Source organism: Ixodes scapularis, unplaced genomic scaffold, assembly GCF_016920785.2.
Source record: "Ixodes scapularis isolate PalLabHiFi unplaced genomic scaffold, ASM1692078v2 PGA_scaffold6__148_contigs__length_123643588, whole genome shotgun sequence".
Taxonomy (NCBI): Eukaryota; Metazoa; Arthropoda; class Arachnida; order Ixodida; family Ixodidae; genus Ixodes; species Ixodes scapularis.
The window spans coordinates 110,793,874-110,807,484 of NW_024609881.1; the positions used below are offsets into that span (position 1 = coordinate 110,793,874).

At 49.2% G+C, this 13,611-nt stretch overlaps 1 protein-coding gene and 1 pseudogene across 2 annotated transcripts; both read right to left on the reverse strand.

Moving 5' to 3' along the window:
- On the reverse strand, window positions 1–3,236 carry LOC115320960. Of its 2 annotated transcripts, XM_029981199.2 has the most exons (3): window positions 3,120–3,236; window positions 1,772–2,092; window positions 1–648 (listed from the first exon to the last, which is right to left on the reverse strand). In XM_029981199.2, the coding sequence occupies exons 2-3, from the start codon at window positions 1,985–1,987 to the stop codon at window positions 298–300; spliced, it is 567 nt and encodes a 188-aa protein (XP_029837059.2). In that variant the 5' UTR covers window positions 1,988–2,092; window positions 3,120–3,236; the 3' UTR covers window positions 1–297. The 2 variants fall into 2 exon arrangements, with proteins under 2 accessions (XP_029837059.2, XP_040072791.1); XM_040216857.1 differs by lacking the exon at window positions 3,120–3,236 and having other exon boundaries at window positions 1,772–2,203.
- Window positions 3,237–3,849: 613 nt separating this feature from the next.
- The window catches only part of LOC115320955, a 45,127-nt pseudogene continuing 35,365 nt past the window's right edge, over window positions 3,850–13,611 (reverse strand).

A 13,611-nucleotide genomic window follows, 5' to 3' on the forward strand; every position in this document is an offset into this window, starting at 1 on the left:
TCCTCTGCGGCCTGCCGATTCATCAGAAAATGAGGAGTACAGTTCTAGAAAACCATTATCCAGAAGATGCAGAAAAGCATGAATGTAGCCATGCAACGAACTATAGAATATTTACAGATGAAAGAATGAGAGACTCATAGAATCAAGCTTGCATTCAAATAAAGCATAATAAAAGTTCGAAACAAATTAAAAAAATATTATACGTCCGTGCAGTTGACTCTTGTCAATTCAGGCTCTTCGTAATTCCACGGCCGCTCGAACAAAAACAAGGAGCGGCCCGCCACGCGCTCTTCCAGCTCAGGGCCCTCCCGTGGCGACGGCGCGTACCAGGGGCGACATAACGCCACCGGGGCACCTGCCCATGAAGTCGTCGAGGTCGAGGCCGTACACGACGACGGGCACAGAGCCCATGCTGTCGGCGTAGGTGTTGCGCATGCGCGCCTTCAGTTCCCGCGGGCCGGCGAAGGCCACCTGGTACTCTTTGCCGTGCTCGACTAAGGTCCCCAGGCGACACTCGACGTCCACGGGTGCCTCGACATCCGGGTACTGGGAGCACACCCGTCTGTACGTGGTGTGACCGGGGTGTCCGCTCGTGGGGTCGGTGACCGCCGGTACTGCGCTGTTGGGCTCAAACTTGTCCACGCCGACCTGCGAGACAGAAGCCCAGGCCAGGGAGGGCCATCAGGTGATGAAGCCGGCCTCAAACTTTCCTGGGCGATGCCCTGCAGGTTTGCCCACATCTGCCCACATACCACACTGCCAACATCTGGTGTGGGCAAGCGCGAGACTGTATGTAGACAGCGAGTTGGTGCACACATAACCTTCAGGCGAACGTCATCGCATCTTGCTGGGCCCAGTAGGGGGTATTCACTGGCGGCCGTAGCTGTGTGCGCGAAGAGCGCGTACTAATGGCGAGCTCCCACAGTTTTTCAGAAACGTGAATTTCACACTATCAAGATTGCCGGACTTAGCAGCCTGTTAATGTGAGGCCATTCCGAGCATGCGCCCTGAGCAATACAAATATGGGGTCCAGTGAATACCCCCTATAGACCATTTTCAAAAAAGGGCGCGCCCCTCTAGTTGATGCTACTTCAATTATCCGAGTGCACCATTGTTTGGGCACGTCCTCTTCAGCGTTCGGCGTGAGGTTTCTTTTTTTAGCATTATTCGGGCGTTTTTTTTTTCTTTATTACCCTCTCTGCTATGACCCTAATGGAACGGTCCATACACACCCCTTAACTCGCCCCAGGCTGAGTCTAGCAACCCCCGCAAAACACGCGAACCTATAATATACCAAATTCTCAGGGGAAGCCCGACCAAATTTCTGGTCTCCTTGCGTCCAACCAGAAATTCGTAACGACCACCAAGAATGACGATCCAAGACCAAACCTCTGGGGCCTGAAGTAAAGTAGTCGTTTGAGCTAGTTCTCCAGACTCGTGAAACACGTCAGGGAGCCGAAAGTTCGCGGAGCGAGCCGATTGGAGCTTTTGCATTGTGTACCAACTACCTCAACTTCAGCCTGCTATCGAGCCGATTGGATTTCGGCGAAAGAAAAGTCCGTCGTCATCACATCGCGAGGGTCGAGTCGGCTCGCTCCGTAAACTTCGGCCCCAAATTTGTGTTTGATGAATCTCCGATTTGTTCTCGCGTATACAGATGATGCCTCGCACTCTTCAGGCTCGAACTGCGGGATTGCTCTTGCTCGCGCGATCGCCCCCTTCTAGCCTATCCCTAGCGTATACGCATCGTCAAACGACACTGAACGTGTACCTGGATGGTGTAGGCCAGCTTGTTGCGGTAGCTTTCAGGCACGCTTGCGCGGATGGCCATAAATGCCGCGTGTGCGTCTGCCCTGTCTCCCGTGCAGGCCAGTAAGTTGTCGTGCCGGATGGTGTGCGTCTTCACGATGACCAGCTTAAGCCTGTGAATGATGCCACTCAGGTTGTACAGGGACACCAGGGCAGGCGACGGCGGCACGCTCAGCATCAACTCCACGTTAAAATTTAGGTTCAAGACGAGGGCCTGCAGGTTGGCCGTATCGTTGGGGTCCCCGCAGCGCCCGCCGGGATGGTCCCAGTCCAGGTGCAGGCCCTGCGGACGCGGTCCGTCGTGTACGGCGGGTGCCACCACCTCGCACTGAACAATATACCGGGTGTTTTAGCGAAAACATTCAAAAATTTCGTAATAGCAAGGTGGCGGAGAAAAAAAAAAAAACTCTTTACGGGAGTGAATTGCCAGCCACGGTGGAAGACGGGGATTGCAGGAAACATAATGATTAGTTAAATTACTTAAAACTAACCCACCTTTTACAGAGTGAAAATAAACGCATACTTTCAATCAGTAAATCCCTGAGCTAGAGTGCCTGCATATCTGCCTCTCTCAGGGTGATGACATCCTTTGTTGCACTGCGTGCATGAGCCAGCGCGTGACGCGTGTCAGTGTGCCAGGGCCTCACGACACGTTAGACCGACTTTGTCATGCCAAGTATTTCTCCTCGAAGAACGTCAAGACCAGATTTTGGCAGATCGAAGTCGACGAGAGGGATCAGGAGAAAACAGCTTTCACATGCGTGGACGGACTGTGAGTTTATGCCCTTACGCCTCCGGCCAGCGCCGTCTATGTTTCACAAGGTTATGGACTCTACCTGAAATGCCTGACCTGTCTCGTTTATCTCGACGACGTTGTCGTGTTCTCCACGAATTTCAATGAGCACTTACGAATACTGGAGACGGCACTCGAGGCAATTAAGTCATCACGACTTACAATTACGATGGAGAAGTGCCGCTCCGCTTAGAAGAAACTAAAATTTTCCGGACAGATCGTGAGTGGAAGTGGCATTCATCCTGATTGGGGGAAAACTGTAAAACGGGAAATAGTCAGCCGACAAGAAGCCCGATCGCAGGTTTCTCGGAATCTGTGCTTATTATAGGCGTTTTGTTAAGGTATTTTCTCAGCTTGCTGAGCCCCTATCATGCGCTTGATATATGATGACGTTCTGTTCTCCTGGGAACAAAAGCAAATAGATGCATTCAGGGAGCTTCAACAGTACCTGCATAAAGTCTCCCCCGCGTCTTCTCCACAACGATGACAGCGCTGAAACAACAGTGCATACCGATACCAGCTCCGCAGGTCTCGGTGCCCTTCTTGTTCGACAGCAGCTGAAAGACTTTCCAGGTGAAACCCAGCGGCGTGCGATCCTAACTTCCTTTTAAGTTCAGCAGTTTTTAGCTTTAGTCGACTGACTCACTTTCCTACAAAACGGCTCCATTATACCTTATTCTGAAATATGGCTTGGACAGTAAATAGTTCTGTTTCCCTATCTCACTTCGCGCATGTTGAATAGAGAGAGTAGAGCGCTTGTTTGTGCTGATCTCGGAGCGAAAGGTAATCCACAGCGGGAAAAAGGTGACTTTTGGGACCCCACTATCGAGGTCACTGCAACTCAATGAGTCAATGGCATGTCACTGACGCGCCACTTGCGGCCAAAAAGCGCTCGTTTTCTAGCCATGTATTTTCAAGCCGGAAATCATGAAAAGCGTTCATTTTCGCGAGGACCTAATTTCCGCGAATTTCGTGATTTTAAAAGAACTAAAAATAATTGAGGCCTCGAATAATTAATTCAATGGTCATGAATATTTAGCATGTCCCACAAACTCGGAAATTTTTTCCCCCGCAATTTATCTTAAAACCCGGCACTTCGGGAAATTTGCCAACTGTCGTGCTCGCGCGCAGCCATTACCACAATATGTCTTGGGACAAGGGGGGGGGGGGGGGGGGGTGGAAAGCAATCGCCCCCTCCCCCCCCCCCCCCCCCCCCCCCCCCGCTTGTCCCGAAATGTTACTTGGATTCAGGTTTTACGCGAAGCTCGCACCTCGCCCAATGAGCTCTTGAATTACGGATGTTCCTGCAAAGAGTCAGGAGAGCGGCCCGCCGCTTGTGTAAGCACCTTGTTCTTAATTTTATTAATTAAGGAACTCTTTGAGTTCCTCTAGCTTCACCGTCGGCATTAACGCGAAAGTATGTTTATTTTCACTACATAAAAAGTTGGTTCATTTTAGGTCAATACTTTGCCAACTAGTCTCTTTCTGCATTATATGATACCCACTGTGGCTGATAGTTTGTTCCCGAACGTAGTTTACAACGCGATAGCGTTTAGGAGCTCATGTCGCAGAAAATCCGCCGTCGGTGGGACCGAAAAATCCCACAATACAACGCGCGCAGCCACGTGTGACGTCACACGTGGCTGTTCCTGTCGACCCGCTAAATTTCGCGAGAAAATTTTCCGCTAAATGTAGCGGAAAATTTTCCCCCAAGTTTAGCGGAATTTTTACCTGCCAAATATAACTAAAAACGTTTCCGCCAAATTTAACGGAAAGCTTTCTTATAAATCTAGCCGGTCGATAGGGTCGTGACGTTGCAGCCACGTGTGACGTCACGCGTCACGTGACACGTGACGCTACCGACTAGACCACGCACACATGTTTGCACGGCTTGGTTTTCGAGCGCGGGTTCGAATGAGAAGGCTTTGCGAACGCGGCCTGCTAACGCTACCGCACTCCATTCTTCAAGGCGAAGCTTAAGCGTTCCCCAAGGTTTTTCGTTAGCATTTATTGTTTTGGTGCATGCAGCCGTCTTTCGTTTGGACGGCCGTGGTTTGGTTTGGACTGGACTAATTTCGTGAGGCCACGGCGTGGTTCGCGTCACTCAAAGAGGCCACCGCAGGGCAGGGTTGAACACGAGTGCTACGTCAGCGTTCGGCCGAAAATCGTGTCCAATCAACGAGAACCAGAGTGCCAGCCGAAGGATGACGCCGCGGTCCTGTCCAATCTGCGTCCAACGGTCGTCTCTTTGAGTCACGCAGGCGAATTCAGCAAGTAGGTTTTCTTATCTAGAAGGTACTGCTTCCAGTGACGCGCAGCGGGAGAGAAGGGGATCGAGCGGCCGTGGTGGTGGCGCAACGTACGCGACAACGTAAAACGGAAGCGCAGCGATAACTCCGTTCGCGCGAAACCAGCGACATCCGGGAGGAAAGATTTGGCTCTCCAAAGATAACATGCCGACCTTATGCGTCGATGGAGTAGAGCTGTGGTGGCAGCATCCGAAACTGCCACCACACCTATAGTTTTAGGGATCTTTGAAAGCATTTGCAGAAACACCCGGTATGCAAAGTGTTTACTTTATCTTGTAATTTCAAACTTAAAAACGAGGAAAAAAAACGTGAAAGCTACATAAATATGGCCTGCTCGGGTGAGTTCTTATCTAATGACCCTTGAGAGGTGTTCACGGGACGCCTTATAGATGGGCTTTGTTCGTGGTAACGTTACTGGTTACGTTCAGTTGACAAGCCTCTTAGAACGCCTGCGGCAATTTTTCGTGCCGCGTCAACTCTCTGTCGCTCGCTACGCTATAAAGCCGCAATATGGAAAGAAGCGGCGGAACAGGTAGAACATTGGACGCGCATTGCCTGCGGTGAAAACTAGGGCTGGGTGATTGATAGATTAACCTTCCGATTTCATAAAATACTGCTTTAATAGTGGTTCCATTCATTAACTTGTTAATCCCTTGAACCGAAAACCTGTAAACCATAAAACAACAAAAAACAATGTATATATTTTTTCTTAATTTTATTGCCGCGTTTTCGGATTTTTTGGACGCAGACACTATCCTGTTTGTGGGCAGGAGACTCACAAACACACAGGAGGGGGTCGTCTAGCTAGGCCAGCGTAGAGAAGGCGCCCTCGAGGATAGCATGTTGCCGGCAGCCATGGATTCCCCAAAAGGGACAAAGTCCCGCAGCTTCGGGCTTCACTAATACGCCTGCGCACCCAGATCAGTGGCACATCAGTTGTGTGTTTGGTGCTTCTTCCCTCGCTCCTGTGGCGTCGACGGCCGCAACTCGGAGGCGCTCAAGGTGATGATTTGAAATTGACTTTTCATAATCCGTCGTTGCAGTCGGTCTACCGACGCTGTCAATCCTCTCAAAGCACCCGACTTTCAGAATGGGCCAGCCGCCCGTCGAGCCGCCCAGGTGCGGCGGGCCATGGTGTTGACTGGCTGGCGGAAACGCCTGGGTGCCTCTTTCTATCGTTCCACATTCGACGTGAGAAACGCCGAACTGCAGTGGAGGGCTTCCTCGGCTCTGAAGTAATGTCGGACGTTAGGAAAGGATGTCTCGCCTGCTTCGACGTCTCTCAAGCCGATATACAGCAAAGAGAACCGCGAAGAAGCAAGAAACTCGATCACTCACAGTCATGTCAAAGAACAGCAGAAAACTCCTTCTATGAGTTTGCCGGAGGAATTAAAATTTGTGAGTATATATTTCGCTGTACTAAACTGCACATGCTAATCCCCAGCTGAAAATGCGCATTCCGGCCTTTATCACGAAAAAACACGAGGAAAATTTTATTCTCGCCTCTTTGACGCTCTTATGCCAGGCATTAACGCGATCGATTAATTGATTTAAAGGTGCCGAGTAATAGGGTTAAAGTTTTCAATCAATGCCCAGTTCTAGAAAAGTGATTTTATTGTATTTATTATGACCTACATGAAGTTTGTGCAAACCGGGCGTCGTTTCAAAGCGGTCCTTCTCCGTTTACCGTGGAGGCGCTGCCGCAGGTGTCGCTAGGAACGTATTCGACTGCACCACTCGCGTGCAGGTAGCAGACAGGAACCGTCTTCGACCGAAGCTATTCCGTGGAGCTTGTCAACTGATAGATGTCGGAACTTTGGCTCAGAGCCGTGTATAATGAGAGTTTGGTCAATGGGAGGCGTGGGCAGAGCCCACGCCTCCCATTGACGCAGAAAGTGCTCTTGGCTAGTGATGGGACGAATCACCGCAGATTTGGATTCGGACAGATTCGTAAATTTCCGAACGTCCCGTGACGAATATTCGGCAGATTCGGAAGATCCGTCGCTGGTTGTCGACGGCAGCGTGAACCTTGTCGTAAACCTCGGGAATGCGGTCAGTTGTGTTTTCTTGTAGGTACATACAATTACCGCATATAGCCAGATTTACTCTTGTTTATTTCAACGAATTGTATGTACTGTACTGTCATTCTAAAGTGCCCAGGTCCAGCTGAGCTGATCAGTGTGGTTGACGTTGGCCTAACCAATGCACGGTCTCGGTTTCAGTGCGGTTTCGCGGTGATCGGTAAAATGTAGCGAAATGCTGTGTATTATACATGGCGCAACGCACAATAAATAAATTCTGATAATTAAATGATTCGTCTCCTTCTCTGGGGCTGCGTATGTCTGTACCTGAGAGCGAGATGAATGTTGCTCGTCACAACTTCGACCGCGTACCGGCACAGCTGGCGTCTCCCCGTTCTCGGCGGCAAGACGGCCGTAAACGTTACGCCTTGCATTTGATGAAAAATAAACAACACAGACGTGTCCAACGCGACTTCATTGCTCGGAAACAAACACTGTAACTAAATCGGATATCATTAACCAGAAGGTACAAATGCAGTACAGGAGACTGTAATCGTACGGCGCAAGGAGTTTCAGATTGTATCCCGTCTTCCGATAACAATATATCTCAGTGGACACACGTTGGAGATAATCGAATCGGACATACTCACTTGTGTGGTGTGTGCCACTACGACCGTAATTATGGACACGAAATGTGTCTGTACCGAAGAGCACGTACGGCATCGATCTCTCGAGGCGATGAAAACATGCGCGTGTATTTCCACGTGCACCAAAGCATGCCTAGTTTGGTCGTAATCCGGAACCGAAACCAATTTTCTCGCGATACCGTTCTCGACAAGCATCCAAAATAATATAAACAAAGCGGAAAATTTTATTTATTACTATGATATTATATTGCTACATTATTTTGTGCACTTTGTACAATTTAGTAAATTTAATATCACGAAAAGTTGAAACACTCATCAACGTGATCTTGCAACCATGGCAACGCTCCGAATCTTTCCGAACGTTTCCGAATCGCTCGAGATTCGGCTACTCTTCTGAATCTTTCCGAATCTCCATTCGGATAAAGATTCGTTTCATCACTACTCTTGGTTAACTAGAAGCCGAAAAGATTCCCCTAGCGGTGGTAGCGAGAAACATATATCGTCGTTTTAAGAAGCGCGTAAAAGTTAAACGTAGTAACCCTTTATGGTTGAAAATAGGGTGCACGTGATATTTTGATCATGATCATGCAGAGAGATGTAAAAGCGAATGCGCCCCTCACCTCTGTTTCGCTCGCACAGGGTGTGACCGCTCGGAAGGCAGATTCTTGTCCCTCGGCGCTTAAAGTACGGATTATCTCAATCGTTCAACTAGTCTCACTCTTCCACCATGATTTTGGATGACCGTGATTGAAACATCACGTGCACCATATTTTCAGTCACCGAGAGTTACTCCGATGCGCTTATCAGGTTTGTTTCTCGCGACTACCGCCAGGGTATTATTTCCGGCTTCTAGTTGGCCACATTCGAATTTGTGAAGACGCCCTGGAACACGCCCAGCCCGCTTTCGGCCAATGGCGCCTCCTCATTTGTCTCCTATATTTCCGAACGAATGGCCAAACTCTCTACATACACGGCTCTGCGTTGGCTCACGCACTTGCGGCTATTAACGACCGTGTGCCTTCAAACTCCTTAAAATCTCTCACAACGAGGAAAAGCCCTAGCGCCCTCTATCGTTCAGCTGGGGTACTCTTTACATCTCCGTATATTACCTATTTTGTTTCTGCATCCTTCTTTGTTTCTTAGCTGGTTTTGACAGCGGTACAAACCACCCAATTTATCGAGATGGTACGTGGATTTGATCTGCCAAATAACGCAAGACCAATTCGCTCTGCTAAAATGGCGTTCCAGTGTCACTATTATAATGGCGCCAACGTGTCAGTCTGTTCGAATCTGAGTGCGTTCTCTCGTCGGTAGAGATGAAAGGAACTCGGTCCTATAAGCAAACGCAAGTGTGTGAACGGGCATTAAGGACGTTGGTCTCACTTACTTTGAAAAGCCGCTCGGTTGGATGTTCGATGAGGTGAGCGAAAAGGTTGCGACCATATTGGCTGCCGAGTGCTTTCGAGATGTTGGCAGAGTCCGCGAGGTCGCCGCCCACGGTGACGTAGATGGGCACCTCCTTGGAGCGGTGCTTCAGGGAATCGCGGAAATGCTTCATCCGGTCTAGCTCCCTCAGGTATTCTGTGTGCAGCCCGCTTCTCTTCGGCATCGTTGTAACGTTATCGAAGAGGGCGAGCGAGGAGAAAATTAGCCTGGAGCAGTACGACAGAGGCAGATACCTCGGGCTGTAAGGCGGCGTCTTAATGTGGTACCTGGGCGAGAAAAGAAAAATTCGCGACGTTTATTTTGTGTGGCTGGCAACAGAAAAAGAACAATAAAAAAACTCGGGACAAGGGACGACGAACATTTCTGAGTTGTTGCGCGACGTCTCAGGGACAATGCTGACCGGGGTCGAGTGTAAACAACGCACCTCTCATCATCTCACAAATCGCTCAAACGGTGGTGCAGTGAAACCCGGTTTAGCACACATTCCTCCAAAACAGGAGCGAAAGCTCGTTCTTTGTTCCTTCTTAATCTTGGAACGAGTTCGCGTTACAAGTTTCATCCCAAGCACCGGACCCGCTCGGAGACAGGGTTGAGACTTTGGGCCGAAACCACGCGGGAAGGAGTCCCAATTTTCCCCTGTCCCACCTGTCCCCATCTGTGCTAGATATGCATTATTCAGTTTCCTTAGATCAATTCGACCAATCTTCTACTCGTCTCTTTGTTACTGTAATCGTTTTCTCGTTCTTCCTTCCATCGTCTCCAGCAAAACCCAGGGCCCCGGCCAAATCCTTTACCCATTCAGGGAGGGCAGGGCGAAGCCCTGTGCACTTCAAAACCAAGTGCACTCTAGTGTCTCGCTCTCATTAAGGCATGCGGCACATAATGTGTCTGTCTCCTGAAATTTAGCCCAATGCGTCCTCGTCCTCAAAACTCCTGTCCTCGCCAGAAACAGTGAAGAAATTTCCAGTGAATTGCCAGGATTTCGTTTCGGGGCAAGGGGGGGGGGGGGGGGGGGGGGGGGCCTATGCCCCCCCTCCCCCTTTCTCTGACTACGTGCCTGGTTTAGGCAGCATCCCGTTTGCCCAACGTAGGTGCTGCCGCGCGTCAAAGGAAAGCTTTTCCTTAGCGCCTGAGGCACACGCCACAAACGGCTTGGCGCGCTTCATTCTGGACATGTTCTTTTTTATTCCCTCTGTGTTCCCTGAGTGGTTCAAAAGGAACATGTTCCCATTACGTTTATGAGATTGAAACGTGTCGTACTTTGGTATTACATTTGCGCATTTCAATAAATGGTTGTGGTGGATAATCCGTAGAAAAAATAAAGCAAGCAAGTAAAAACATCCACATTGAAATCTCGAGTCGCCACCATCATGCTTGTTCCAGTATGTTTTTTCTTTTTTCGGCTATTTCTTATGGCATTCCTTATCCTTTAAAGTCGGAGGTTGAAATACGGAACGAATTTCTGCTCTATGTTTATTTTAAGACGTACCGACTTCGTTCCCGTTCAAATTCTCCCGGTGCAAGATGGAACATCGGCGTTCCTCTGTACCCCCTCAAGAAACATATTCCAAGAACGTCGTTCCTTGGAACGCCATTTCGTTTCAACACTGAGTGAAGCACACGGCTGGCTAAGACATCTGTAACGAGCGCGTTAGCTACGACTGCCTCCATTGTGGCCTGAGCGATCGGAACAACCGCTCTGCGCCGCTGGGTAACACTGCCGGAACAAAAAATCGACAGACAGTTCTCTACAGCCTCAAGCTTTATCAATTTTTACTTTTCCAGGATAGGCACTCAGTACAGACTGGATGACAAAAAAAAAGACAAGAAAAATATACATTCTCAGACAATCACGACTTCAACACACGGCTTTACCGATTGTACAAATCTGGCCACACGCCTTTTCTAAGATTACCAAATACGATGCAATCTTAGCAGCGATATAGGAACGTGGGAATATGATTTCGGGATCACATAGACCTCGCGAGCGTACAGAAATGCCAACACTAATTACTTTTCACGGGTGATGAAAACGTGTCAAATTTCGCATCCTACGTATGCGCCTCTAGATACAGTACACACAAGTAATATGTTGAACTTCAGCACACCAAAATAAAAACTCAGGGCGATGTTCGAGGAGAGAAACGCTAAGAAAGCACCACTGGGGGGTAGTCGAAGTAAGTAAAGATGACTGCACCAGCGTTTCCGTTATCTTGAGGGCGCCGCCATAACATCGCCACACTAGTAGGGGGATCTTCCCTTCTAGGGCGTGCTGAGTTACCAGCGCAACACATGACGAGAATTTACAGTCATGGACAGCGCTTTACGCGGGATGATGAGCTTCCACCACGCCGACCACGTTAAGGTGTTAAGGTGAAATAGAACTGGGAGGCGTGCCGACCGCATCGGCCTCTTCATGGAGCTGATGGTCATGTATTCCACTTCTGCCGCAGGGACAAGGGGTGGCGCTATCAGTCACAGAGAAGTCAGGAGGCCGGTCAGATAGCGTTTAACGATACCGGCATGGGGCGCGTTGGTGGGACTATATCTGCTTATTTTACGTTATGTGTGAAGCGATACATCTTGTGGCTGTTAGCTGTGCTGAAGAGACACAAGACCTATAACGCTGACAAATATGGCGGAAACAAAGGGAATGCTGGTTTGCTACGTGCGTCACAACACATGCAAAGAGAAACACTTTGTGTTCCTGACTCCGAGCCGCGCTTCTCTGTTCACAGAATGGGATCGTTTGACTCAAGGAGGAAGGGGGGGGGGGGGGGGGGGGGGGGGGGAGAGGGGAGTGATGCAAAAGAGGAATGTGTGACTTGTGTCACATGTCACAGCAAACACATTTCTTTAAGTGGGACTGCTGTTCAATGAAGACCACAGCTGAGGCTCCATTTATTTTGCTGGTCTTGGTGTTTATTTTTATATGATGCATGCTCACCAGATAAAATCAGTTCGGACATTTCCTGGTTTATAAGCTTTAGCTGAGTATGCAGAAGTTGAGAAATGCTCGCTGTTGTGAATGCAGGTTACACAAAAAAACGATGTTTTAACACCAAAAAAAAACTAGGTATGTAAAGGTCTGCAAAATATACAGCTGTTGAAAAAAATATTTAAAATAATTTTGACACTATAGAGCATAGGTCGGCATTTTAGAGCCCCTTCATTCACCATCACATCACAAACAAAATCACGCCCCCAAATTCATTCACATTCACGTCACAAGCTACTCCGACCTCCCAAAGTCACGCCCCTTCACATCCCGGCGTTCAACCGCGCCAAAACTTCATCCCCTTCACATTACGGCTTTCAAACTCTGCCGAGAATTCATTCCCTTCACATCACCGCCGCCTCCGAATTCATGGAGTCATTCACCATCACATCACCAATTCCGAAGTCATTCTCCATCACCACAAATTCATCGGAATTCACCATCACATCATGAATTCATCCGAATTCACCATCACATCACAAATTCATCCGAATTCACCGTCACATCATGAATTCATCCGAATTCACCATCACTTCACGAAGTTATTCACCATCACCGTCAACACGAATTCACCGGAATCCACCATCACATAATGAGTTCCGCATAATTCACGAAGTCATTCAGGTTCATTCTTACTAAATTCGACTTCACGGCTGGTAGCCCTTCACGAGTTCGCAGTTCTTGCGGAATAGGACTGTGTCGTATTTTTGTGTCAGCCACTTGAAACCAGGACCTGACTCCGCCAACGAAGTGGGGTATTTCAAGTGCGCGAAACACAGACCACATTGATAGAGCGCCAACCCAGCCAATACCGCGCTGCGATCGTGTCACGTGAATGTGCTCCGCGCGCCGCTGCGCGGAACCGGCAGGTCACGTGATATGGTCTCGGCGCCAGATTAGGTGCGGCTGCTCGTGACACCGGCTTCGTCTCGTTTGAAACGATATTTGGCTGCGCCGCATAGACGAAGCGACGCCTGCTGCTTCTAGTGCTTGCGGACAGCGCAGCTGCGCCACGCACGACCCACGAGCGAAATGGCACAGCGAGAGCCTTTAGGGCTTCCGGACCATATGCCCCGACACACGTAAGGACAAGGTCGGCAAGGAGCTCAATTGATTCACGAGGAACCGCTCAGAACAACGGAAAAATTAAATGTCCAGTGCCAAAGAAAACGACTATCCCCCCCCCCTCCTCCCCTTTATTGCCACTGCCACCGCACTTCCTTTATAAACAGCTGTTACTACGAAAGTGCTCGACAAAGGGCCACCACGCTGAGGCGCGCACGGCTACACAGCGAGACTGATGCCCAAACCGCTAATGTCAAATGGGTTCCTGCGGTTTGCGGTGAAGGATGAAAGCAACCAGCAAGCAAGCAAGCACCTGTGTAACATGTTTTCCACCTATTCTGAATTCATAAGAGTATTCAAAATCACGTCGAGAACTTAGTTCACGGTAGTACTTTCCATCACGAACGTATCAAGTTCACGAGCCACGCACATCACAAATTCATCGTGTTCACGAGCCATTCACCATCACATCACAAATTCATTGAGTCATTCACATCACAATGAATTCTATTCAGCTGACAAA